This window comes from Kryptolebias marmoratus, linkage group LG20 (assembly GCF_001649575.2).
Source record: "Kryptolebias marmoratus isolate JLee-2015 linkage group LG20, ASM164957v2, whole genome shotgun sequence".
NCBI lineage: Eukaryota > Metazoa > Chordata > Actinopteri > Cyprinodontiformes > Rivulidae > Kryptolebias > Kryptolebias marmoratus.
In genome coordinates, this window is record NC_051449.1 from 10,959,841 (window position 1) to 10,985,497 (window position 25,657).

The 25,657-nt window shown below is 44.0% G+C and overlaps 1 protein-coding gene across 9 annotated transcripts in view; it reads right to left on the bottom strand.

Annotated features, from left to right (window-relative positions):
* Positions 1 to 277: 277 nt before the first annotated feature.
* kmt2cb (lysine (K)-specific methyltransferase 2Cb) overlaps positions 278 to 25,657 on the bottom strand; it is a 66,356-nt gene continuing 40,976 nt past the window's right edge. For 5 of the 9 annotated variants that reach the window (XM_017422441.3, XM_025007290.2, XM_017422446.3 and 2 more), the window contains 41 exons: positions 25,516 to 25,622; positions 25,325 to 25,396; positions 24,314 to 24,526; positions 23,816 to 23,935; positions 23,398 to 23,523; positions 23,154 to 23,284; positions 22,007 to 22,193; positions 21,267 to 21,359; positions 20,940 to 20,987; positions 19,973 to 20,113; positions 19,423 to 19,455; positions 19,160 to 19,306; positions 18,920 to 19,061; positions 18,578 to 18,813; positions 18,346 to 18,419; positions 17,563 to 17,760; positions 15,361 to 17,337; positions 14,595 to 14,896; positions 12,891 to 14,467; positions 12,694 to 12,805; positions 12,492 to 12,558; positions 12,340 to 12,400; positions 11,959 to 12,191; positions 9,640 to 11,277; positions 9,189 to 9,380; positions 8,410 to 8,574; positions 8,182 to 8,311; positions 7,928 to 8,075; positions 7,658 to 7,842; positions 7,235 to 7,359; positions 6,704 to 6,977; positions 6,212 to 6,351; positions 5,675 to 5,788; positions 4,473 to 5,589; positions 4,239 to 4,375; positions 3,982 to 4,124; positions 3,718 to 3,892; positions 3,523 to 3,639; positions 3,351 to 3,424; positions 2,590 to 2,698; positions 278 to 1,575 (listed from right to left, as the gene is read on the bottom strand). In XM_017422441.3, coding sequence (XP_017277930.1) covers positions 1,483 to 1,575; positions 2,590 to 2,698; positions 3,351 to 3,424; positions 3,523 to 3,639; positions 3,718 to 3,892; positions 3,982 to 4,124; positions 4,239 to 4,375; positions 4,473 to 5,589; positions 5,675 to 5,788; positions 6,212 to 6,351; positions 6,704 to 6,977; positions 7,235 to 7,359; positions 7,658 to 7,842; positions 7,928 to 8,075; positions 8,182 to 8,311; positions 8,410 to 8,574; positions 9,189 to 9,380; positions 9,640 to 11,277; positions 11,959 to 12,191; positions 12,340 to 12,400; positions 12,492 to 12,558; positions 12,694 to 12,805; positions 12,891 to 14,467; positions 14,595 to 14,896; positions 15,361 to 17,337; positions 17,563 to 17,760; positions 18,346 to 18,419; positions 18,578 to 18,813; positions 18,920 to 19,061; positions 19,160 to 19,306; positions 19,423 to 19,455; positions 19,973 to 20,113; positions 20,940 to 20,987; positions 21,267 to 21,359; positions 22,007 to 22,193; positions 23,154 to 23,284; positions 23,398 to 23,523; positions 23,816 to 23,935; positions 24,314 to 24,526; positions 25,325 to 25,396; positions 25,516 to 25,622 — 11,473 coding nt within the window. In that variant the 3' untranslated portion in view covers positions 278 to 1,482. The remainder of the gene's footprint in view (positions 1,576 to 2,589; positions 2,699 to 3,350; positions 3,425 to 3,522; positions 3,640 to 3,717; positions 3,893 to 3,981; positions 4,125 to 4,238; positions 4,376 to 4,472; positions 5,590 to 5,674; positions 5,789 to 6,211; positions 6,352 to 6,703; positions 6,978 to 7,234; positions 7,360 to 7,657; positions 7,843 to 7,927; positions 8,076 to 8,181; positions 8,312 to 8,409; positions 8,575 to 9,188; positions 9,381 to 9,639; positions 11,278 to 11,958; positions 12,192 to 12,339; positions 12,401 to 12,491; positions 12,559 to 12,693; positions 12,806 to 12,890; positions 14,468 to 14,594; positions 14,897 to 15,360; positions 17,338 to 17,562; positions 17,761 to 18,345; positions 18,420 to 18,577; positions 18,814 to 18,919; positions 19,062 to 19,159; positions 19,307 to 19,422; positions 19,456 to 19,972; positions 20,114 to 20,939; positions 20,988 to 21,266; positions 21,360 to 22,006; positions 22,194 to 23,153; positions 23,285 to 23,397; positions 23,524 to 23,815; positions 23,936 to 24,313; positions 24,527 to 25,324; positions 25,397 to 25,515; positions 25,623 to 25,657) is intronic. The other 4 variants (XM_037981786.1, XM_037981785.1, XM_037981784.1 and 1 more) reach the window with 4 other exon arrangements.

Sequence of the window (25,657 nt, forward strand, 5' to 3'; positions counted from 1 at the left end):
AAATTGTGCACGCAAAAAACTCTTCAGCTTCTAAGCGACGTGACTTTGTGAAGTGTCAGTATAAGAAATATTTCTGATTAGGCAGAAAGCCATTTCTGTCCGAGAAAAAAAAACAACAAAACAAAAGGAAAAGCCTACAGTTTCACATACAATTCTTTCTGTCGCACACTGGTTCAGCTAAGTCAAAAAAAACAACATAATTAGATATTTGCACTTTTTTTTTTTTTTTTTGTAAAACAGAAAAGTGAAAACCAAAACAAAACAGGCCGCTGTTCTCGTTACGATACAAAGTTAAAAAGTTGGGTTTTTTTGGGTTTCAAAACCTAATTCACAGTTCTTTTAAAATCAAACCTGATTAACAGCACACAGATCTCTTTCTATCCGAAGAGTCCTTTTTTGTTGTTGTTTTTAATATCCTGTAACCATTAACTCGTTAGTCAACAAAAATATTTCTTTTAAGTGGTCAAAGTATGTGTCAGTCACAAAACACTACGCTACAATACCTTACTTTTAATACAACAAAAATACTTTGTGAATTATTGTGGTTATATTACAAATTCTGTACAGAATATTCATAATATATACTCTCAAACGGAAATAACGTCCATCTTAAATAAATTTCAATGACAGATAAAACAAACAAAAAAAAAACAATTTAAAAACACCCAAACATCAAGAAGGTTAAGGTAGTATTTGGTCGGTTATTCCTATAGTTTTCTTTATGTACATTTATACAAAAGTAACAGCGTGTCTTCTTCAATCTTCAAAAACGATAGCAATCTAGCCTTCTTTTACTCAATCTCGTCATTTTAAGAATAAAGTTCATTCACTCAGTAATAAATACAAAACCTCTCGAATTCCACACAAATCACATGACGGAGACCTATGATAAAACTGACTCATGGAATCAAGTATTTAAAAGTTTGTGTGTGTGTGTATGTGTGTGTTTTTTTGTTTGTTTTTCGTCGTTTTTTTTTTTTTTAGTGCAAGTTAATATTCCCTTCACGGTATATTGTTGCTGTACATTCCTCATTCAGTGATGTCTACATTTAGTCAAATGGTATACATTAGAATAGAACAAAAGGGCCTGCCCTTAGTAAGCAATAAGGCCGCACCCTGCACAGTGCTTTCTCATTCGCTGGTGGATTCTGCACCCCATGTACACCGAACAAACACGCACATACATACGGACAGCGGGGGGGGCGTGGCGCACGGCACGGCCCCTCACATATGGCACAAGTCACATCCTGCTACTGTGGTAGTTTTCCCTTCCTCCACCCATTTTTACTCCAAGATCTTAATAACCTGTTATTTATTTGATTTGATTTTTTTCATTAACTCCTCAAAAAGGTTCAGGCCTTTTTTTCTGGTTAATCGATTTGAGCAACATCAGTGTGAAATCCTGGGGTTTTTTTCTTCCTCGTGACTTCACGCGCCGCTCCAACAAGGAATGTTTTCTGGGTTGTTTTTTTTTCGTGTCGCTCAGTTGATCCACTTCCTGCACTCGGGAGCTCTGCAGTGGCAAGCGATTTTGGGTTGACCCTCAACCGTGTCAAACTGATAGTCAAAACACAGCTGAAAAACAGGAGAGGAAAAAAAAAAATCATCACAATCGCACTTCTTCCACCAACAGCCCTGCGACTGTTGTGGAACAAAATCCTTAATATTGGGGGTCTAACGCTGCAAGTATTCGTACCGTGACGGTTTGGTACAGACATTCTGGAGGAGCACGGTGAACTAAAAACAAATATCGTCCGTCGCAGGTGATCACATTTAATTTAACCACATTTTGCTAACAGCCACGAAAGCAAAGCAGCACAGAAAGATACTAACACTCTGCACCCAACAAAGCGTGGACGGCTCACGATAACACTCAGAAGCTTAAAGATCTGCCCGTTTTACTCAAATCAGCTGTGTGGGGAAAAACTCTGCCACAGTGGTGGGAAATGATACACTGTATATGGCAAGCAGTTGTATCATATAAGCAACTCTTTGAAAAGTACTGTGGCAAGCCATTTCTATATTTATTCAACATTCCTGATTATCAAGTGTGATTGACTCACAATAGCACTCATATAGAGGAGAGGTTGAGGGTTTCAGATTGTATTTATTTTGTTTTCACATTGGGAGATGTTAATCGGTTACCTAAAAAGGTAAACTGGCTTGATGCTCAAGCTGTACCTTCTTTGGTACCTTGTAGGGTATCAACGTGGTACCTGAACACTGGTACATTTTCTAAACCGTTTGTATTTAAAAAGTACATTTTTTTTACACACAAAAGTACAAAAGTTTACCCTTCAAGGTAAGCTAATGTACTTTTAGTTATTGTGCATTATTGTACCTTTATTTTTTAATGTCTACATGACTGCTGCTTCTTTTCTGTCATGGCTGTTAGCAGAATGTAGTTAAATAAATAAAACATCTGCCTGCTTCTCGACGGACCTGGATCACCTGTGACTGACGTGTTTGTCACACGTTTCATTTCATCAGTCCAAAACGTCTGCAGCGTACGCTCAGAGTAAATACATGTACCGTTACATCTTAAATATATATATGTGTGTGTGTGTATAAATATAGGCGTACACCCACCTCTTCTCCCTTTTCAACTCTTCGAATGCAGCTGATGATAATTTTGTAACCTCTTTCGAATGTAACCACCTCAGCAACACAGTTAGGGGCACAAGAGTGATTGATATACCTAAAGGAAAAACAAATTATATATATTCAAAAAAAGTTAAAAAACAAAAACAACTGGACTTCTATTCTGTAGCTGAAGACGTTTCGCTTCTCATCCTTCTCATCCTAACAAGGATTCTAACGAGCCTCCATTGTTAGGAGAGTGAGAACAATTTGCAAGCAATCCAGCTTACATCACATCTCAGCTTTAAAAGCTCAACTCCACACTCTCTATTTCTGAATTGAGAAAGCTCCTCGGATGAGAAGCGAAACGTCTTCAGCTACAGAATAGAAGTCCAGTTGTTTTTGTTTTTTAACTTTTTTTGAATTTACCATGGCCTGGATGACTGAGAATCTACACCAGCATAAATTATATATATATATACTTTTACCATTTAAACAAAAGTGTTTCACTGTATTATAATCAGGTTTCCACTACATTGTATTCTGAACCTAAATATAATGTGTTCATACCAACAAATAAAACTGTCATGGTCTGTAACAGTAAGTTCTGACACCAATAAATGTTAAACAGGCGCAGAGACGCCATATTCTACTCCTATTTATATTAAAAAATACATTTAGTGTCATAATTCAACAAAGACCTATATGGAAACAAAGGTATGTCTTCTGTTCACGCTTACACTCACAAAAATGTTTTAAATGTTTTGTACCTTGCAATGCCTCCACTCTGAGTGGCATCAACAACATGTTCGCTGTCGATGCGGAACATGAACACTGCTCGGTTCTACAAAAGGAGCAAGGACAAGTCGTACGGCGTTAGTTTTTAACGAAAGATCAAACAAAAGTGGCTTTCAGAAGAAAACAAAAACCCAAAATGACTACCTGAGATCTATAAACCTTCTCCTTCCTGATGGCGACCTCATTTCGGAGGACCGTTCCATTGTACTCAATCACCATGGTTTGTTTCTCGATGTCTCTGGCGGCGAAGAGCCCCAGGCCCTGTGGGTACGTTACATTAGCAGCTTTAAACTCTTTAAGGAGGGACCACAAAGCTTTAATGGATCGTATTGGACTCACCTGGATGCGGGAGCGAGCCAGGTAGACGTTCACTCTCCACTCGCTCTTCATCCAGCGGTACTGGGAGGACCTGGGGTGTACGACCGGAGGCTTATTGTGAGGAACGCCGCCTTCTCCTGGAGCCACGTTCTGGTTGGACCTGGCACTGCTGCTGGACACAACTTGGGGTTGAGGCCTAAATGATAAGAAAGCACAAAAAAGGGGGGTAAAACGGCGTAACTCCGACTTTGTCCTGTTTTTACTTGGCTCCTCAGTCAAAGTTACCTTATCACCAGCGTGGTGTAGGAAGAGCTCGTTCTCGGCTCTGCTCGGGCACAACCAGCTGGGTTAAACATGAGGGGCAACTCCACGAGAGGGTTGCGTCCGTAACGGAACGAGTACCGGTCGCACACCTCCACACCTGGGAGCTGGGGTGAAGGAGTACAGATACCAAAAAAAAAAGAACATGAATCAGAAATTCACAGCGACTTTGAACTCGTAACTTTGAAAAAAAAAAAAAATCACCCAAAGCAGATACAAACCGATTCAGTGATTTTGGTGATGGCAGAGACCGTGAGCCCAAACAGATCCTCTCCTTTCAGATAAACGGGGAATAACCTCAGCGTGCCTGTTTCAGCTCTTTTCTCTGCAACTGGACCCAACACTTTATCCCAGACTCCTGATTAAAATGAAACAAGCACATAAAATGATTAGAAACAAAGTGCATTCTGAAAGGGCAAAACAACAACAACAAACAAAACAAAACAAAACGTCACCTTTAGGAGAGGTGTCAGTCAGGACCAGGTCTTGGTAGCCTTGTTCGATGACTCGGATTGTGAACTCTGGTTGCCCGTCGCTGTCTTCGACGGAACAAACGTAACGGCAGCGGCAGCTGCCATGGCGCATGCTCCAGTAAATGCGACAAGCCTCGTAGCCAACTGGAAAGATGGCGGTCGAGGAATGGAAGGCCGACATTTGCTCTGGAGTTAGCTGGCCTATTGCGTGCAACACCAGGCTCCCCACCCGGAACGTGTAGCCCAACTCGGGCTGCTGCACGGCGGTGGCAATCTGACGCACTTCATCTCTTTGAACGTAGACACGTCGGAACACGGCGAAGCAACGCAGCTCGTGCTCCAGGGCTTGGCCCGCCGTTCCCCGGGGCCGGTGGGCATGACAAAGCATGGTCTTGTCCTTGAAGAACGTGCACTGGGCTTGCAGGGCGCAGGTGAAATGGTAGACATTGGTGCAGCGCAGGCGGTGGCAGCCGCTGGTAGCTCCGGTCTGCTGGCAGTAGGCGCAGCGCACCGTTTGGCCTCGGCGCAGCGCCAGCTCCACGTTGATGAGGGCGCCAGCCTGGGTCTCGTACACTTCAGTTGACCACAGGGCGCAGTTCAGATGGACCCACACGTCCAGGTCGAGATTCAGCAACCTAGCAGGACCGTCGGTGATCCCATCTCCAAACTGGTGGCAGAAACAGCAGCGCCTCTTGTCTTTGAGTAACGACGGAGGGCGGAGGGATGCGCCAAGCTTCTGTAACAGCTCGTCGATTTTATCTTCCTCCGGAAGCTGGGAGTTTGTTCTCGGCACCACCACCTGAATGGACCACTTTCTCCAGCGGAGTCCCTTCTGTCTCTTTCCCTGGTGCCAGCCGTCGTGGGACCTCGGCCGGGCTTTCAGCTTCACGGTCACTTTGAGGGCGTCGGATTTGGCCTCGGTCTTGGGCGTCTCACCCGCTGTAGGAAAGGGGATGGGAGGAGTGGACGGGGGCGACTGTTTGGGCTGAAGCTGGGCAAGGCAGTGAACGTCCAGCGAGGACATGTTGTTACTGTACTGGTGCTGAGTTTTACAGAGACTCTCTGTTTGCTCCGAGGCCTGAAGGAGAGACATCGACTCCTAAAGGGACGATACGGAAACAGGAAATAACATTACCACTGTGTAACCAGTCTGTTTCCTCTACACAAGTCCCAGTGACACATACCTTTGTCTCTGTGTTAGGTTTGGACTGCAGCGGTGACGATGAGCAGTACAGAAGATAGCAGCTGTGGCTACAGAAGACCAGGCTTTCCCCAGATTTAAAACGACTTTTGAATTCCTACAAGACAAATAATAAGTAACACCAAAGCTCAATGAACACATGCAAGGTATAGTACTGTAATGTTGTACATGTATGAATACATTTTAGGCTTTATGTAGTTGAAATATTTCCTCTGAAGCTAGGTCTAGGTTTCCAGTCTCAGCTCACTTTGCCTCCCAATCAATCATGAAATTAAAACGATTGTTGTTTGGGATAAACAGAAACAATCTGGATGTAAAGCTTTATGGTCGTGGTCAGAGAATAAATACTAGTGACTGCTTATATGTTCCTGCTCATAACTACAGTAGGATGTTTTTTTTTAAGCAAAGGTCTTCAAAGACTTCACCTTTGACATCCAACTGCTTCAGCTGAAACATGTTCTACCTCAATAATGTAGCACTACACGCAACTCAAAGCTTCTCAGCCGAACTTGTTGGGTACCTTCATGTGAGCAGGAAGGTCTTTGATGGCTTTATGCACTCCATTTCCCAGAACTACCACTTTGCAGTGGCAGCACCACTGAGGTCTACATCCGGGGCTGGCAGGGGTCTTATGGTCAGGTCCTCGACTTGCAGCAGAGCCTGAAGGAAAGTAAAAAATACATATTTCCCTTTTAAATTTTTAAAATTGACAGCAAAACAAATAATAGATTACATACGAATATTATTTTGCTATTAATTTGAGCAACAAAGACTTTGAGAATAAAATACAATCCCTTTTTAAAGAATAATTTGGACAAGAAGGTAAGCAGTACAATCAACTCAGTTATATTTGACTGTATTTATTTCTTTTTCCTAGAACTCGTTTGTCTTCTCTTTTTCACATGGTGTCATATTGTGTCGCTTAAATCAGACAACATTTTAATTACAGGTTATATTAAAGTACTTGGGGGAATTGGTGACGCTCGTGTTTAATTTAGTTGTATTCCCTTACCTTGGCTACTGGCTTGGAAATGGAAATGATGTGCCTGCTGCTGCATCAGTCCCTGCGGTCCACCGGGCCTTATCATCTGTCCCGGCCCGCCGTGAAGCCCCGCACCTTCTCCTTGCCTGTGGAAAAGCATGGGAGGCCGGGGCTCCATGCCATGGGGAAGCATCCTCGGACCCATAGATGGAGGGGGCCGGTCCAGGGTGCTGCTGACCTCATAGCTACTGGGGATCTTCACGCACAGCAGGTCGGAAATGGCCGCCACGACACCTGTGATGTTCTGAGACACACAAAGGTAACGCGGTTACAACCACATGGAAAGAACAGATCTTTTTTAAAAGGCTTATATACCTCAGAGCATTACATATAAAGTCAAAAAACATGATTGAAAGATGACTAGTAACAGGTACCTTGTCTCTCAAACTCAATGGCAGATAATGACAAGCAGTGACATTATATAAAGTGTCAGAATTAAAATAAAAAACACTGTCTGTGCTGGATTTCAGTGACAGCCTCTGTAGATGGAAGTATTCTTACCTCAGCTGCAGCTGGTCTCAGTGTGATAGCTACAGAAACCAGCCCTTGTTTGGAATCATTAGACGGGGGGCCAAAGAACATCGAAGAAGGCTCAGACTTGATATCCTGCAGTTTGATCTCCGACCCTAGAGAAGTATGAACAAAAGTTCACTGTAAAAGTGGCCACACTGTTAAGTTACAATCGTATTCCTGGAAAGAAACGACCAGGTGAAGCATACAACTTTATACTAGTGGCAAACAACAATTTATGTATACGCAGACACGTTTTACACAATTTTTTTGTTTACTGACCTAAGCTGAGCAAAAACAAACTTGTGTAACTATTTAAAATATGCGCTAATGCCCAAGCCAAAGAAATGCACCGAAATTTCACATTAATTTTGTCTGGATGATCGAATTACGTAGAAAGTTGTGGGTGTTCACCTTTCCCATCAGGAGCAGGGAGCATAGGGAGCACAGGAGACAAACAGGGGGATGGCGGCTCTTCCTTCACCAGCGACAGGTCTGGGTAGCGGCTGATCTCCATGCCAACGACGCTCTCAGGAGACGAGGATGGGACAAAGCTGTCGGGCGTGTCTCTGTCCTTGCAAGGCTCCTGTCCTCTGTTACTGTGATCACAAAATAAGCCAGCCCAGTCAAAATCATGCAGCCAAATAACCACCCTGTCCTACAGTACTCATGGTGATCTGTTACCTGAGCTCCTCCTGGTTGTTGTGAGGAGGGGTGGGAAGGGAAGCAGGGACATCCACAGTTTTGGGTCCCTGAGCAATGGCTCGGGCTAGCAGGTCTTCTTCCGCCCTAAATGGGACATGTAGTGGCTTTGGAACCAGGCCTTTGGAGACTGTATTTAACAGGAGAACAATATCAATATGATAAAAACATTTCATACATTTGTTATTTTCCTAATATTGTTTTTTTTTAAAGTATCCTATCCTTTCAGCGCTTACCCATGGCAGCAGCTTTACTGGCCAGCTCTTCTGTCGTAGCAAACCCGTTGATCATTTTCTGTCGGTTCACAGGTGGTGGGGTGGGAGGAAGCGATGCCGGTGGTGTCGGAGGATTGCTCAAGTTACTCTGCTGTAGAATCAGGACAAAGTCAGCACACACTGTAACGCAGACACACACGAACTCCTCTGTTTACTCGGGTTCCCATTAGTGCTGTAAGAAGATCTCACCTTGTAGGCCAGTTGGGAGTAATAATCTGAAACTCCATCTAGTGAGGCGCTGCCGAAAGTACCAGACAAGAGGTTTTCTCCATTGAGCTGGCCGCTGCCGTAGGGAGCGAAGTGGGCAAAGTTCACCCCGATCAATGGCTCCATGAGGGGCAACAGGGAAAGTTGCTGTGTCAAAACAGAGACACAGAAGGGAAAAGATTAGCAGAGAAATGAGAAAAAGAATGAAAAATATTTCCACTTAAAGAACACATTTTAGCCTGTTTTCACCTAGTCACACATTTGCACTCTACACGTGTATTTTGTCTACAATTTAATATCAATAAGGACTTTAGAGGCAGCATGGGCTTTCCCATCTTGCAGAAGGACACTAACATGTAGCAGGGCTGAGGAATTGAGGCACGAGTCTAACAGCTGGAAGATGACCACTCCACAACAGATACACAGCTGCCTCCATATTTCTCACACAACCAATCAGATCAACACAAACTCCCCTCCATGTAGTCATCATCATCATTATAATAATTTATGCTACACTCAACTTCCTCAGTTTGAATATCTTTTGATGTCACAGTGGCAAATTGCTAAATAAATATACTATCAGAGATGCCTAACTTGAGTGCTGCAAAAACAGTAAGATTTCATGCAGCTGACCACAGACTACTGCAGTTAAAAGGGGAGGCAGATTAAACCGAGAACTTTCTCATATTAAAAAAGAAAAAACCCTGCTACTATTAGTTGTACGGCAAGGAAAAAACAAGTGGAGAAAAATCAAATCCTACTTGTTTGATTTGGGTCATAACGTTGTCGGTGCCTGAGTGTATCAGCTGCCTCTCGTCTCCTTCCTTCTTCCTCTTCTTGTAGCGAGAGGCAGGTTTCTCCCCTCCTTTCGGTGGCCTCTTGTTTCTCCCTTTCTTCTTCTCTTGTTCAGAGAGCAGAGGCCCGGGAAAGTCAGAGGTTCCATCTGAGTATGCCTGAAGGTAGAGGGGAAAAATAGATACAGGTTTTATTTAAAGTCACAAATAAAATTTTAAAAAATACTTCATCTGCATCCTGGTTTTGAGTTTGGTATTTTTTTTTAAACACATAACTGACTCAAGAGTGACAAATATGAATCATATCAATTTAACCATAATGTGCTCTCCCATCTGATTCACTTAGCTTGCTCATGAGTCACTATGTTGATCCCCCCCCACAGCACTCTGTAACTGTATGACTAACACAAATACTGACCCCATTGCTGTCTATGGAGCTTTGCCTCAACAAGGTCTTGCAGTCTGTGGATTCCTCCTCCTCCGAGCGCAGGCTTTCCTCTGACCTCTGCTGGGACAATCCAGGCGGAGGCGTGCTCTTGTTCTTCAGCAGGTGTTTCAGTAGCTCATTACCAGCCTCTCCTTTGTTTGGACTTTGCCCAGTGGGGAATGGAGACATGCCCCCTTTGTTACTTTCTTCTTTGACAGAGCTCATTTCTGAGCCGATGGACCCTTCATTTGGCCCGTGGCATTCAGTGGCATCAGTCTGCTCAAGCTTTATGTTGCTGAGGATCCTCTCGTGCTCCTGAGCCTGGATTCTTGATGTGTCTGATGACAGACCAGGTTGTCCAGACTGTCCTCCAGAAAGTTGCCTCTCGAGCTCTGAATGACTAGGGGTGGTAGATCCAAGTAAAGGGGATCTAGACAAGTCCTGATCTCCGAAGAGATGGGGGTTTCTGGTTGGAGTTGAGGAGGTGTCTGAGACACATGGAGTAAGAGGGGCTGTGAGGTCTGAGTGTGGAGTTGAGGGCGTCTTGACCGAATCTGCATCGTCGTCCTTCTTCTTTTTACGGTTCCTTTTCTTTTTTCCTTTCTCATCTGGAATGATATTGGAGTACAGCTGTATTAGGGACTGACCTGAGCCTGGAAAGTTAGATGGCAGAGGAGTAGCTGAATCACCTCCAAACGGATGACCCTCACCAGGCATTTGTGGCATCATTCCTGGCCCACTGAACTGACGAGGCCTTGGCTGAGCGTGAGGAAAATTAGGCCCTTGTAGAGCAACATTATCAGGCCCTAAACCGGGCCCTATGTCAGGCTGCATCATCCCATTGCCCATCATGGCTCGTCTGTCGCCCTGGATAAACGTTCCAGGAGGTGAGCCCATGCCAGGCTGCATGCCCTGCTGCTGGGGAAACATTGGTCCAAGTTGTTGTGGTGGTTGTAGAGGGGTCCTCTGAGGCTGCATGAAGTCCTGTGGTAGCTCCGAATTAAAAAACGGCATCTGAGCGAGTGGTGCCATGCTCCCATCGGGCGCCACCATTCCGTGCTGCTCCATCTCCATACGATGCTTCAGGGCTTTCTGACGTTCAACTTCCTGCATGAGCTGCACTCGCTGTCTCTCCTGCTGCTCCCTCAGCCTCTCCCTCCTCTCACGTTCCTGAAAACCTTCGCTGAATGGATTGTTGTCATCGAACTTCACCCCAGCTGGCTGCATGGCTTTAACAGCACCCGGTGGAGCAGGTGGTGCTTGGGGTTCCACGGGCATTTGAGAGTGCTGAGATACATTGCCCATTGGCATTTGAAAAGGCTGAGCCGAATTTCCAGCGGGTACCTGAGGAGGCATTATAGGTGGCATTCCCGGTCCACCCATGGGCATAGAAGCACCAGGATGCCAGCCAGGCGGGGGATTGGGCATACGTGGAGGCGCATTTGGCTGGCCAGGGTGAAGTGGCATTTGCATTATGGGGTTCATGGGCGGCTGTACCATCGGTGGGCCACCAGGCATCATGCCAGGAGCACCTGGCAGCCCAGGCATTGATGGTGTCATGTTGTTTTGCTGCTGTTTCACTCTGTACTCCTCAATAAGTTCAGCATGCTCTTTCTGCTGCTTGCGAATCTGCAATAAGGAAGACAATAAAAAAAACTCTACAGTATGATCAAAGAGTAAAACTGAAAACTGGTTGTAGTTACTTCTCTATTAAGGGCACTGGTTGAATTTCTATATTTCTTTATACATGGTTAAAAAAAACAAGCCTACAAGGACACACAAGTTGACTACTTCTTTAAATTACTTTTAAACCAAAAGATTAAATTTTAAACGACAGTGGAGTAAACACTAAACCAAAAGCATTTTTTAAAAAGAATTTGTTCAGTTGTAGGGAGTCCATGTACACTGAATTCAATGTCCTTGTGCTTTTTGAAATCCTCACTTTAGCTATTTTTTTTTGCTTAAAAAAATGTATTTGTTGATTACCACCCAGTACACACAAATTTTATTTGGTCAAACAGGACAGATTAATAATACATATTAGATCTGCTGCTACTATTGGATCAGATAAAATAATTAAACGCAAAAAGATCTTGCATGTGTTTATCTTGCCGTATCAATGCCAGAGTTTACTTTGTGAAATAGTGATAAGTACCAGTTTTTTTTCTTGTCTTCATGAGTTTACTGACTATCCCTCTTTAACAATTAAAACGCTGCTCAGAGGTACAAATGGAAAAAAGTGCTAAGGGCAGCCAATATGTACAGGTGAGACAGAATTCAGCGATGGAGCTTGACAGGCTGCACATTTACCTGCTCCAGTTGTTTCTGCACTACACCCTGCTGCTCTGTGACATGTTTGAGCTGCTCAGCATCCTCCTCAGGGAACTCTCTGCCTGCCTTCTTTGCAGTCCTTTGCTTGGCAGACAGGGCTTTCTTAGACTTCCTGTGAGCTCCGATCTTCTCTTCTAGAAACTTCTGCTGCATTTGAAGTAGGTGCTGAGTCTCCTGGAGCCACTCCTCGTACTGAGCCCTCTGAGGATTATCTGAGGGAAGAAAGGGGCTCTTTTCTTAGCAATCTCGACAGCTGAAATGCAAACATCTTTACATTTGCAGTCACAACAATATAAAAAGAATACAAATATAAAATCATACTGCAAAAAAATAAAAAAAAAAAACCTTTAGAGAACTTACTGACAAATCCTGGTCCAAAGCTTGGAGGATTAGGTTTTCGTACTTGTGTCAATTTGCCATCCTAAAACCACAAATTAAAAAGAAGGTTATCATATTTGTAAGCAAAACATTTGATAGATTTATTTGGATGAACAAAGCAGATTGTCAATTACCGGTCCAACAACTTGAGGAGGGAGAGGTGTGCTTTCAGGACAAGGAGGTACAGGACCAGAAGGAAATCTGGGACACAGTAGACATACACATACATTTCTTATTTATATAATTAGAAAATGTTGTGCTTTTAAGCAGTAATTACTAATCATTTACTCAGCTTACACTGCAAGCATTAGACTTTTTACTGGTAGCATTTTTTACCTGTTCATCACCATTGAAGTCATCCCTATGTTGTTCTGAACCATGACCTTATTGATGCCTTGTAGGGCAACCATTTTGGCTTTCATGATGGGGTCGGTGATCGCATCAAAATCTGCAATTGACAAAAGCAAAGTAAGATAACCAATCTGCCAGGTATCCCTTACAAATATCTAGAGAAAGTGGCTTAAATACCCTACCAATGTTGGGGAAAAAGGTGTCACTGGAACGCTGGCGTATCATGGCTTGCATCTGCCTCTGCTGCTGTTGCTCCTGTCTTTCCTGGTCCAGGAGGTCCTGCAACAGAAGCGGCTGCTCATCCAGCAGAAGAGGACGCTGTTGCTGACTCAGTGCCGAGTTCAACCCTCCCTGCTGGACTTGGCTTAAACCACTCTGGTCTACTCCAGGGTTCAGCCCCACCTGATGGTCTGCTCCAAAGGCAGTCATAGAAACTTCTCCTGCCGTGGTGGTGTCAGGTATTGTTTGACTCACGGTTAGTGTTGAGGTATGCTGAGTATCAGTGACTTGGTTCTGCTGGGCCATGAGGTTACCTCCTTGATTGACAGATCCAATGATTGGATTTAATGACTGCTCCTCAGGCTGCTGTTTAATGAGTAAACTAGACAAGACTGGGGTGGAATCAGAGAGGACTCCCTGCTGGTTTGGGGTATTTCCAGAAGCTTGCTGGTTTACCACCTCAGTGGGCCTCTGACAGTCCTTGACCTCCGTTTTAATTTCCTGGTCAGATGCCAAAGAATCAGAGGGTTGATTCCCAGGGACTTCTGGCTTGAGTTCAGCTGAGGAACGTTCACCTGTAGCTTCTGACTTTGCCAGTGCAGATGCTGTACTGGACGATGCATCAGTTACAGCGCTGGCATTTTTGTTCATTTCCACAGCTTCAGCATTGTCATCCATCGGATCACTGAGGTCAAGTTCCTCATTAAACATGTCTTTTTTGATGTCATCCAAGTCAGGGTCTGTGTAAGCAATGATGTCAAACTTACCAGATTTTAGAAAGTCATCAAGGTGCAGGTCATTGGTTTCTAGATCAAGGTCTTTGCCATCTTCAGGATCCAAATTGAGGTTTTCCAAGTCAGCATCCACTAGGTCTTTCACCTCCACATCCTCGAGATCTTTGACTGCTGAGTCTTCTCCATCTAGTTTCTCTTCTACAGCTTCACTGTTCGAGACCGATGCAGCCTCCGTCTGTGCAGCTGGGGGTGCAGAGAGCATCATGGATGCTGCCATGTTCTGAATCTCATTTGAAGCAGGTTGGCTCATAGATCTCATCAGTGGAGATTGTTTGATTGAACTGATTCCTGGCATCTGGGTGTGCTGATGAAGATTGTCCATACTGGCAGAGAAGTGTAAGTGGCCAGCCTGACTGGCTAAGGGGTCTCCCATTTTTGGCCCCTGATTTAAAGAGAACCTGGAATCGGGTGCTCGTAAAAAGCTTGGAGGCCTTTGACCCTGCAGGTTGGGATCAATGCTGCTTCCTTGAATGCCGCCAGGTGGAAATGGTATGCGTGGCCTGTTTTCAACTGCTCTGTGTCGCAGCTCAATGAAATGCTGGCCCATTATGTTGTGTTGCTGCATTGGCATGCCACGGGGTGGGAAGTGATGGGGGAGCCCCATGGGGTTTCCTCCCATGTTTTTTGTCATTTCAGCAGACATGGGCAGTCTCATTTGAGGAGGTACGTTCTGCATTGTGTGCTCCCCCCTGTGAAAGAACTCTTGTGCCCCATGAGGTCCTGAAACACCAGTTGTGAATGGAAACCTAGAACAGAATAGGAAAAAATAGATAATAAACACAGAGAATGGTAAACCTCGTTTTGTAGAATGCTGCGTTATGAAGTACAGAACTTTTAAAACACAAATATATAACAAAGAATTGTAACACAAACCTTGGTCCCTGCTGTCTTAAACTAGGATCTCCAGGATGCAGGGCCCGATGCATTTGTCCTTCATTAGGAAAACAGACACGCTGATCGCCTGGAAAAGGTCCAGGAAATCTTACAGGCCCTCTTATGGGTCCTTGTCCAGGATATGGTGGAGGAGGTCTGTTGAACATTTCCCCTTGTTGGCCCGGGCCCTCTTGGGGCCAGGGTCGGGGCGTTCCTGGGGTTGAGTTCCCAGCAGGCTCCTGAGGAACCCTCTCCTGGCGGGTGGCAGTCCTTTGTTGCAGCAGTTCCCTAATCTTTTGTCGCTAGAGCAGAAATAATCAAAGATTTCAGCTTTTTTAATACACCAAAAATTGAAGCCATACAAAGTTTACACATCAGTCTATATGCATCATTTTCACATTAAAACATTCTTTTTACAAAATTACTCAGGTCAAGCAGGTAAACAGATGGCAACACAGTATACCAAAATATATTTTGTGGAACATTTAATGGCATAAAATGTAAACTGCCCAACCCCAGCAAATGCACAATTTGACAACTTTATGTATCGAATCAGCTGCATAATGTTACAGAAGATTCAAGCTTACACTAAACTTGCACTCTCTTATTGTAGAATCATCGGATTTATCCTGACAGCATTAAATCAGATGACTCTAAAATAATGACTGCTGATTCTGTAAATATTTAAAATGGACAAAAAAAAAAGAACTTTTCAAATGGGTTGTATGAATTATAAAATAACTAATAGGTCTCAGTTCTCTGGTACCTGTCGGAGTTTCTCCTCGGTCTCAGCAAGAGCAGCGCCCTGTGCTTCAGAAGACGAAGCAGATATTTGTGGATTGGTCGGCATTTGGGTAGGGTCTTGAGGGCTGGCTCCATTGTTACCCACAGATGTCTGATCTTTTATTTCCATTTTCTCTGTTGCTTGAGGACAAGGGGTCATAGGGGCTTGTTCAAATGGGTCATGGCCCGGTGTCTGACTGGGTCTTCTTGTTGGTGACTGACTAAATCCATCTTCTGAAATACCAGGGTGCTTTGGTGTGTGAGGATCTGGATGAGAGAATGGCTCTTGAAGCCTGCCTTGGGGTGGAGAGAAAGGATCCTGACTTGGTCCTGGCCTTGGCATAGGTCTGTTAAGCCCATCAGGACCAGGTCTTGGGGTCCCTGGAGGTTGAGCGTAAGGGTCATTAAGCATGGGTCTAGAGGGCCCTGGCTGGGAAAACATGTCATTAACCCCTGGCCTTGATGCTCCAGGTGTACTAGTAAATGGCTCTACTGGTCCCCTCTGGCTCCCTGGTGACTTGGAGAACCTATCTCCTAAAGAGGGTCGAGGACCACCTGGTTGCTGTCCATACAGGTCCATTGAGTGGGAAGGCGACAGTCGCTGTCCAGGGTGGGACTTATGAGAGAATTGGTTCATCCCACCAGGACGAGGAGTACCAGGAGCCTGTGAGTAAGGGTCTGAGGATGAACCAGGTGAGTTTGATGGCTGACCATAGTTGTCATGTGGACGTGGAGTGCCCGGTGGTCGAGCATAGGGTTCAAAAAATGGCCGAGGTTGAGCTTCGAGTTCGCTAATCAATCGCTGATTACCTGTAGGGTGAGAGAAAGGGTCAGCACCTGGCTTGTTGGGACCAGGAGGCTGGGCAAAAGGGTCATATGTGAAACGGTCTGGCCTTGGAGTGGAAGGTGCGTGTGCATAAGGATTTTTAGCCATTTGAGCTACTGGTCCCGGCTGAGCAAATGAGTGCCCTTGAGGGTGATGCTGACTCATTCTAGGAGGACTGGTGAAACTGTCATTCACTGATGGTCTCGGGGTGTGTGGGGGCTGTGCATAAGGGTCATTCAGCTGATTTTGGGAAAACCTATCCGATGGATGCGAACCTGGACGACTGAAGGGATCCTGAGGAGGCATAGGTGTTTTGAACAGAGGGACGGAACCAGACTCATTACTTCCAGGAATGGGTGCTATTAAAGGCCTCGAGTAAGGGTCAGACAAAATCATTCTGTTCTGAGCCATGCGCTGATAAGCATCATTTCTTATCATGGGCCTTGAGTAGGGGTCTCTACCAGGAGAGCCCATTGGTGATCTTCCTTGAGCTGCCTGACTACCCCTGGGGGGACCCATGGGCTTCAAAAAGGGGTCAATTTCCCCAGTTGGCCTTGGTGTGTCAGGAGGTTTGGCATAAGGGTCATTGCACACTGATGTGGGAGAACCAAAAGATTCATGTGCTGGGGAGGGCCTCCCTCTGTCCTGCTGCTCCATCAAAGAGGTGGGGGATTTACCAGATTCGACAGACATTCTGCGACAAGCATTTGGTCCAAGAGTTGGTGGTCTTGGGGTCCCAACCATTTTGGCATATGGGTCCCACGGAGAAGATGGTCTGGATCCAGAGGAACCTGGTGAGAAGACTTGCGGAGACTGCGGCTGGGAAGAAGGGCCAGATGGTGGAGGAGGAGGCGGTCGTAAGAACACATCTTCTGGAGGACAAGAAGTGGGAGTCCCTTGGAGCTGTGGCCTGGCAAAGTTTTCTTTAGAGTTGAACTGCTGCATTGGGGACATGCTGTCATTACTTGGTTGGGAGGCTGGGCTCTGGTTCCCACTGTTGTTGCCATCTCCCTCTGACTGACAGGTTGTCTGCTGTTGCTGTTGTTGCTGCTGCTGAAGTTGCTCATTCTTAACTTGCTCCAGCTTCTGAGTGGCTTCAAACTTGGCCTGCTGTTTGCTTTTCTGCCGCATTTGCTGTGGGAGACATAATGTGAAAAGAGGGATTAGAAATCAACAGAGATGCAAAAATAATTCTCATGCCAAAAATGAACTGGACCTACTAACCACGACTGTCATCACGGTTAATGCGAAGGATAGAGCAGTTGATTAGGGAGCTTTACTAAACCACCACTTCTTAGCTGTCTTAATATAAAGCTGACCTGGCGCTGCATACGCTGACTTCATTGCATACACTCTTACCTGTCTAAACTTCCACTCTTGTTCATGCTCTGACTCTTTTGGTTTCAAAGGGTCTTTAAACAGGAGTTCTGTGTCTAGTGGTAAGTTGGGATCAAACACCTCAGGGGGCTGTTGCTGTGGATGATGCCTCTTCACCGTCTCATTTGACATCTGGACTTTGTTGATGCGCAAGGCTGCTCGGTTATCTCTTGCCTTTTGCTAAACAACAAAATCAGAAGGAACAGAAGTGTTTTTGTAAACAGACGACAGCAGCCAAACAAGAGCAATAATTCAATTCAAAATTCAAAATTCAAAAGTAATTTTATAAAAACAAAATAATAAAAAATCAATTAAGAGTTTGACAGGATAAGCTTCAGACACTGAAAACATTTCAAGGACAGTATCTGAAGCGACTAAAATGTTGTTTTTTTTCCACATACACTAAGTTCCAAGTGCAAAACGCAATTATTTTTTAATTTTTAAAAAAGCCAGTGATCTTTAAATAAATAATTTGTAGCATGGGTCATACTGCTACTGTAAAATTTAAATAATGCCATTGTGTGTGTGTCTTTGTTTTCAGTGGAATGTTTATCAATCAAAGAAATAGACATACTATGTGATTGTTATTACTATTTTTCCAAGAATGTAGTTGGAGCAGATGCATTGTTTTTGAGAGCAGCATTTAATAAGTATATTTGATGATAAAACTAACTACTAAGACAAATGTTAGAGTCAGAAATGGCTGGATTTCACATGGCACTGGGTACAGATAAGAGGTGGATACAGGGGTCTGAGTGATCTTACCACATATGGAGCCCTGTCTTGTGAACTAGCTTTCCTCCACAGTTTAGCAATTTGTTTTACTCTTGTGGACCAATCTGTTGGGGAAAAATAGGAAGACGTGTCATTACAGTAAGAACATTTCTGTGGAAAGAAAATAATGACTGGACACCAGAAGTCATGAAGCCACGACCACACACAGAGAACACATGGAAACAGAAAAAAATAAATGTTTGCTTCAGCGCCACACACAAACCTGGGTACTCTTCTTTGAGGTTGGGGAAATTGATATTAGTATACAGGACAGGTGCGACAGTGGCAAGCTCTCCGAGTGTCTCCTCCTTCTCCCACTTGAGTGTACTTCTTTGGGCATTTGACATGGCTTCAGTCTCCCCCTCAGGCAAAGATCCAGGGGGTGCAGGGCCAGGGCCATGGGCAGGGGAGGGCCATGGACCAAGTGCCTCTCTAGGCATTTGATTAAATTTTATATCCCTGTAACATCAAGAATTACAGCTCAAGGGGTAGAATGATTTTTCAGAGACAAAAATAAATACATTAAACCATTTGTTGGTCATACAATCAGTAAGTATTATATTACCTTGGATTGTCAGAAAAAGGCATACGATTAAGTGGGGAAAAAGTTTCTGGGATGCAGGGTCCTGTTCCTGGATTGGTAGGAAAGCGCTGGTTTGGTCCTCTTATTCCATTTATCACTGACATCCTCGAAAACATCGGGTGTCCTAAATGCAGAACTTAAAAGGTAAATTCGATGCCCGGACGCTACACAACGTTGAATGCAGAAGTCTGATCATGACAAGAGCGATTTAAAAAAATGTACCTGCGTTGAGATGAGGCATACTACTACCAGGCGTGGCAGGGATGGGCCCTGGACCCTGGGGGTGAGGCACCTGTGGTGGAGGTTGTTGGCTCGTGCTTGGGCTAAGGACAGCTGTGAAGAGATCTTCCACATCCTTGCTTTCCAGTTCTGTAATAATGACGCAGTACAAGGAGGGAACGTATATGATGAACTACAACCTAAAATTTAATTCCTCTAACTGTGGTTCAAGTGTTTAGGTATACAAAAATGATGAAACCACCAACCTGGAATTTTATAAAGTTTGCTGAGCATCGATTCTGAAAAGAATAAGAAGAGGAGGAAATTTAAAAAACTGAAGTTTTGAAGTAACACAGTTATTTAAGTGAAACCTAATAAAAGTACACTTTCCACATAACTAAAAGGTTCTGTCGAGTCTTTATTGACATTATATTGTGGTTTCTCATAAACACTTGACAAATTAGTTAACTGACAGCTGACAAAACAACCACTTTTCTTCCAATGCAATTTTTTAAACATCTAAAGTATCCCTCGCTTGCACTGCCATGTAAAACAGAGAAGTTTGTCAGGAAAAAACACAAGTCTCTACCCTCAGCAATGACCATAAGAACGTTGTAACAAACACAAAACAAAATAGATGGTATGGATAGATAAACAGCATTATTCAGAAAAAAGGAGGAAAAGGGGAAACTCTTAAAGCTTGAATAAATGTTGGTAGTTGCAATTATTTTAGGTCTTTATTGGATCGGAAAAATCCTGGTGGCATACAAAAGTACACAAACAATTTTTTTAATTGATCAGGCCTCCAACACTGACCATCAGTGACCATCTTGTCCAGCTCCGGGCTGAGAATGCCGTCCAGGGGCTCCTCTGGAATGGTCCGCGGCGTCCTTCGGCCGGCCTGAGACTGAGGCGCTACCGGGGAGCTTTCTGCCAGGGGTCCGATGTCCAGACCAGCTGTGGAAACACACACACAGATATACAAAAACAAAGTTGTAACACAAAGAAAACCAGCGATGTACCCTGCCGAGAGGCTAATCATGAATTTTTATGAGCACACGGACAAAAAGAACGTGTTCGTCTTGACAACCTGTAGAATGCAAACGCAATCGAAAGCATGATTAAAGCTCCTGAAGGTTTTGGCTTTGTTATGGAGGAGCATTTCAGCATTTCCATAAGAAATCCTTAGAATTTATCTAATAATCATAATAGTTTGCAGCCATTGTTTACCTAAAAGAAATGATCATATTACTGATGAAATGCAACCATTTAGCAACTTGTATTCGAAGCATTTAAGATGAAAAAAGTTGTTTTTTTTAAAACAAAGAACAAAGGAACTGTACTATAGAGATTTTTAATCATAAAGCCAATGGGATTAGGACAGATGTCCTTCACTGTCTACAGAAATTGAAAGGACATTCGCCGAGGTCTCTACGTCTCTGAATTGCTTCTAAAGTGCTTCTTTTTGAATGCTAGCATGTCCTTGTCAGTTTCATTGCCATCTTGAAGACATCTCCAGCTAAGCAGTTACAAATTCATGAAGGGTATTCGGAGGCTCACGAACACAAAGACTGACACACCAAATACACTGAGGTCAAAACTGAGGGCAGTTAGGTAAGCACCGAGCAGTTCATGAAGTGTTAAAACAATTTAAAATGGTTGAGAAAAAGCTACAGTAAAAGGTAAAAGCAGCCTTTGTGTTTAGACATGCACACGCAAACAGAGACACAAACCGGAGAAGAAAGCACTAAAGCGAGGGAGTAATAGGCCATGGCGCCCTTACCAAAAGGAGGTGGCGAAGTGTCAACCTTGAAGGGGCAAAAATCAAGACCTACAAGAACCCAAAACCAAGTGGAATAAAATGGTGAAGACAGAACAAGCAAAACACAGGTCTGACAAACGAAAGATAAAAATCAAAAATGGAAAAAAATAAAGCTTCGTTAAAGAATGTGGCAATAAAGTAAAATCACTAAAAAGGTAGTTAAAGCAAAATAAACCTGCTCTATGGGGGGATATTTCTACATTAGGAGGAGAGGACGTTAGAAACCAACAGCTAGGTGGCTATTAATACATCCTGCCACTGTGACTGCCTGTGAGATATATGACGCACCAGAGTCACTGCTTGGCTTTCCGAGCACTCCCAAGATGTCTGCACCAGAGTTCAAAACATCAGATAGATCAACTAATGGCTCCTCAGTTGGCTCTGTGAATGTAAGAAAAGGAAGGAACAACAACAACAAAAAAAAGAAAAGAAAAGAAGAAAACCAAATTGTCACAAATAATAAATGATGATGAATGAACATGAGTGATTCGGAGCCGCGTGCAGATTTGTTCTTGATTAAACCCTGAATGAGCTCAAACTGTCCACCACTAAAAACCTACAAAGTGTGATTCAACAGTGATGATCACAATTAGGCACGTCTGCCTTTTGTTGACTGGCTGCACATTTAGTTATGCAACCGCAAAGCAACTTGTCCCGTACATTAAAACTAAAAGATTTAAAAAAGCAGGAAACAAAGTGGGAAAGTGAGTCAAAGTACGCTTGCACACTTCATTCATTAGGTTACTAATAAAGTCATGGCAAACCAACAAATTAACCCTCCAAAATGATTTTTTTGTCTTCTGAACCAGTTAGTGGTTGTTATACAGTGAGCACGCTCATGTTAACCTGTAAGAAAACTATTAAAAGATGACCCTAGTGGGTACACTGGATTGTATTTTGAAGCTTACGCTGAGTTGTTACAGCAGTGTTTTTATTTGTTTTCCTCAGCGTTTCATCATATAAAACACAATAACTTAGTCATACACTGCCCGGTGATCCTGGGAAACTGATGTGGTGTGTAAACGTACGTGCTGCTGCAGGTCTCGCAGGTATAGATGCTGCGCTGAGCAGCGGGTCCGATGTTGTGCCCAGGAAGCCCGTGGTCGGGTGCTTCCGCTCTACATGGCTCTGTCCATCCTCCAGGAAGCCCGACTCAACTCCTTGGTGCCGGCTCTGCTTGCTTTTGTCCAGCAGGTCCTTTCCAAAGAAAGCCTCCTGAATACGACAACACAGTACCCTTGTGGTGACATGTTTTTCTGATTTACTTGAACATTTACCTTGTGCTTTGTGATAACATTTCTTAAAACATAACCTGTAACATACAAAAAATGTTTTAAAAATGATGCCTATAATGAGATAATGAGAAAAGAGTAGCCAAAAAACCTTGAGAAACCTTCAGTAAGCTTGAAGAACAATAACATTTTTATAATTCTTGCTCCCTTAAAGACTGAAAATGACAAAAAAAATAGCTGTACCAACATGTTTTCTAACAAGTGCCTCCAACAGCATCCAAAAAGTCACAAAGTATCCACAACAATACAGGACTGCACTGCTCACTGCTGCACATTAAAAAGCCAGACATGTTATCTCAATAATTAATGAAAGCAGCTTCACTGTGTCAGACCTTTGGGTTTGACTTCACATCCCCCTCTCCCCCGTGATGTGTGTGTGTGTGTGTGTGTGTGTGTGTGGGGGGGGGTATATAAAGAGCTGCACTGACAGCCACCAGTGACTTCGTGCACATCACCTAGCTCCGTTTTAGCCAATCCAAGACAACACGGAGATGCTGGCTAGGGACGGGAAGCCTTGACGTTGTCACCGGCTCGTGTTTGTCAATTCATGACCGAAACCGGGGCCGTTTAAAAAGTTATAATCGCAGACGAGGATCCTCCACTAAGAGCTCCTTCAGGCTGCTCCTCTTTCAAAAAAAAAAAACTCACAGAAGGGGCTCCGTGCACTAAAGCTCTGCCAGGCAATGCACTTTGGTTATCCAACCTTCCCAAGAGTGAAAAACACCCTCCTTTTTTTAAAGATATGGTATAACACAAACAGTCATTTTATACAAGTAGGACATTTGCATTAAAAAAATATTTTTTTCCCTATTAAAACAATTTTAGTAATGATTAAATTGCCAGTTGTGTACTGCATTGTGTGTTTGCTGCTGAGATGACTAACCTGTAGGTAGGCGGGAAAGGCCTCTTCCAGTTTGGTCTTCTTCTTTCGATAACGTTTCTTTATCTTTTCTGGAACCTCCGGACCGGACGGTGTCTCATCCACGGGAGTATCTGGCAGTGCCTCCGTCCAACCTGCAGAAAACAGAACCAAAAACATCCGAGTTATCTCTTTAAAGGGCCAGTGTGTATCGTTACGGTGAAAGCAGGAAGTTACAAGAACGTGCACATAATTTAGGCGTCCTGACCTTCGTCTTTTCCGATGGGATTTTCGGACACGGAGCCGAAGGAGTCTTTCCTGCAGAGGGTTCTCTTAGCTTTACCAGGACCTTGGCCTGGACGACTTCTCTGGCGGACCATGAACCCACCAATGCCTTTTAACATGGGGAAAAGAAAAAAAATAGAAAGGATTTTCTAATAAACGTGCCATAAAGTACACTTAAGTACATTATTTTAGTTGTATTATTGGTGGGTAAAGATATACTGAGTTTTTACTGAATGTTTTTGTTAAGTGTACAATGCATTAAGGGCTTAGAAACACCAGACAGAGTCCTCTGTGCATTCAAGTCCGTGAGATGGCAGTGCTTTGCTACAGCTTCAACGTTGGGCACGTACTGCACCATTTTACGCTTCAGAGGAGCTGTCTCCTTCGATCAGGTGCCCTACCCGGCCGGTACGGTTTCCTCTTCCTCTTCTTGATGCCGTCGGCCCCCTTGGAGTCATCCTCGACTGGCTCCCGCTCCAGGCTCGAGTCAGACTTCGCCTCGCAATCAAGGAGCTCCGCCTCTGCGAGCGGCAGAGAGAAGTGATGATGAGTGACAGCCCGGCAGCTGAGAACAGCCCCCCCCCCCAAACCCGGCCCCTCATCACAGCAACAGGGTCAATTCTATCTGAGCCCCACTCAGTGGAAAGACATTAACCTGATTGAAATGGGTTTACCAGTCCCATGACTAAGAACTTTTATTTCTAGAGGGGCTTGTCTGTTTTACAGTCTCGCAATTAAAAGTTCTATTGATCAAAAGAGAAAACCAACTTTTATTCTCCAAAAAAATACCAAACATGACAACACACAAAAGACATCTCAAATAAAAAAAAAGAACTCCTGTTGCACATAATCAGGTCTGAACTCAACCAACATTACTGATGAAACAAAACGACAAACACCTCTGTTGTCCTCCATGTCTTCGTCTCGAGAGAGTTCAGAAAGTGGGTCCACGGGGGCCTGGAGCACCGCCACGCTGTTCTGGTTAATGATCTTCAGCTTCAGTTTTGGTTTGGGTTTCCGCCGTCGCGACGCCGCAGCGGACAAGCTCTGCAGCTGGCAGAGTCCCGACTCTGTCAAACAGACGCCGTCCTGGGTGTAGGTTCTTGACAGATCTGAAAAGAAATTTAGACAAGATTACGTGCCGCTGCGGTGAGCGTGCATGTATAGCAGAGGTCCCCAACCTCTGGGCCGCGGACCGGTACTGGTCCGTGGGTCATTTGGTACCGGGCTGCAGAGAAAGAATAATTAACTTACAGTATTTCCATTTTTTTTTTTTTAATTTTCGGAGTCTGAAGGACATTTATTTTGAAAAACTGACCGGATTCTCTCCACTACATCTCTCTATGATGCCCTCTTGAGCCAGGTCAGAACGCTTATCTAGGTCATGTGATCCGTTACCGCTAAAAACAAACCCACAAGCAGTAAAACGAGTATAAAACAAACATCTCTGGAAGCCCTGGATGGGACCGTCTGGTTACGGAGAAACAGGCTCAGGGCTTCCACTGATTCAGCGTTATGGTGAGTTGTATTCTTTGTGCTCTTTATATTTGGGGTGTCTCTTATTTTGAAGGGCATGTTTAAACACAGAGAACATCAGGGGGAGGAGAGGGTGTTATTCATGTTGATAACGCAGCTAACAAAGCTGCGAGGACACGTTGGATTTACGTTTATTATGTTTTAAAAAATAACTCTGTTTTCATGCTGGTCGTATCATTTTATTTTGTTGTATTTATCCGCCACATCTTTAAAGGCTGGTCCGTAAAAATATTGTCTGATAATGAACCGGTCCGTGGAGCTAAAAAGGTTGGGGACCGCTGCAGTGTAGGAATATAATGAAAATCACCAGCGGATACAAAGAAAAGTTGCTCTGCTGCATTTAGTATCCGCCACCTGTGGCATCATTAACTTACCTATTTCTTTAGCTCTTGAGATGGGTTGTGACATAAATAGTGGCTCAGCGGTGTCTCTAACCTTGGTTATGACTACAACAGATGCAAAAAAAAAAGAAACAAGAATCAGGATACATGTCATTCTGACATTTATGAATTTGAAGGCAGGCACCTAAAAAAGAAAAGATTTCAATGAGTTGCTCTCTTCCCACCTTTAGTGGTCTTGAAAGTTCGGCACATTGTGCAGTCAAAACTGTTCTCTGCAGCTTTTTCTACATCCTCCTCTGAGTGAAGATTCTGACAAGAGGCGTGAAACCATCTGGGAGCAGGAGAGAGGAGAGGGGGAAAAAAAAA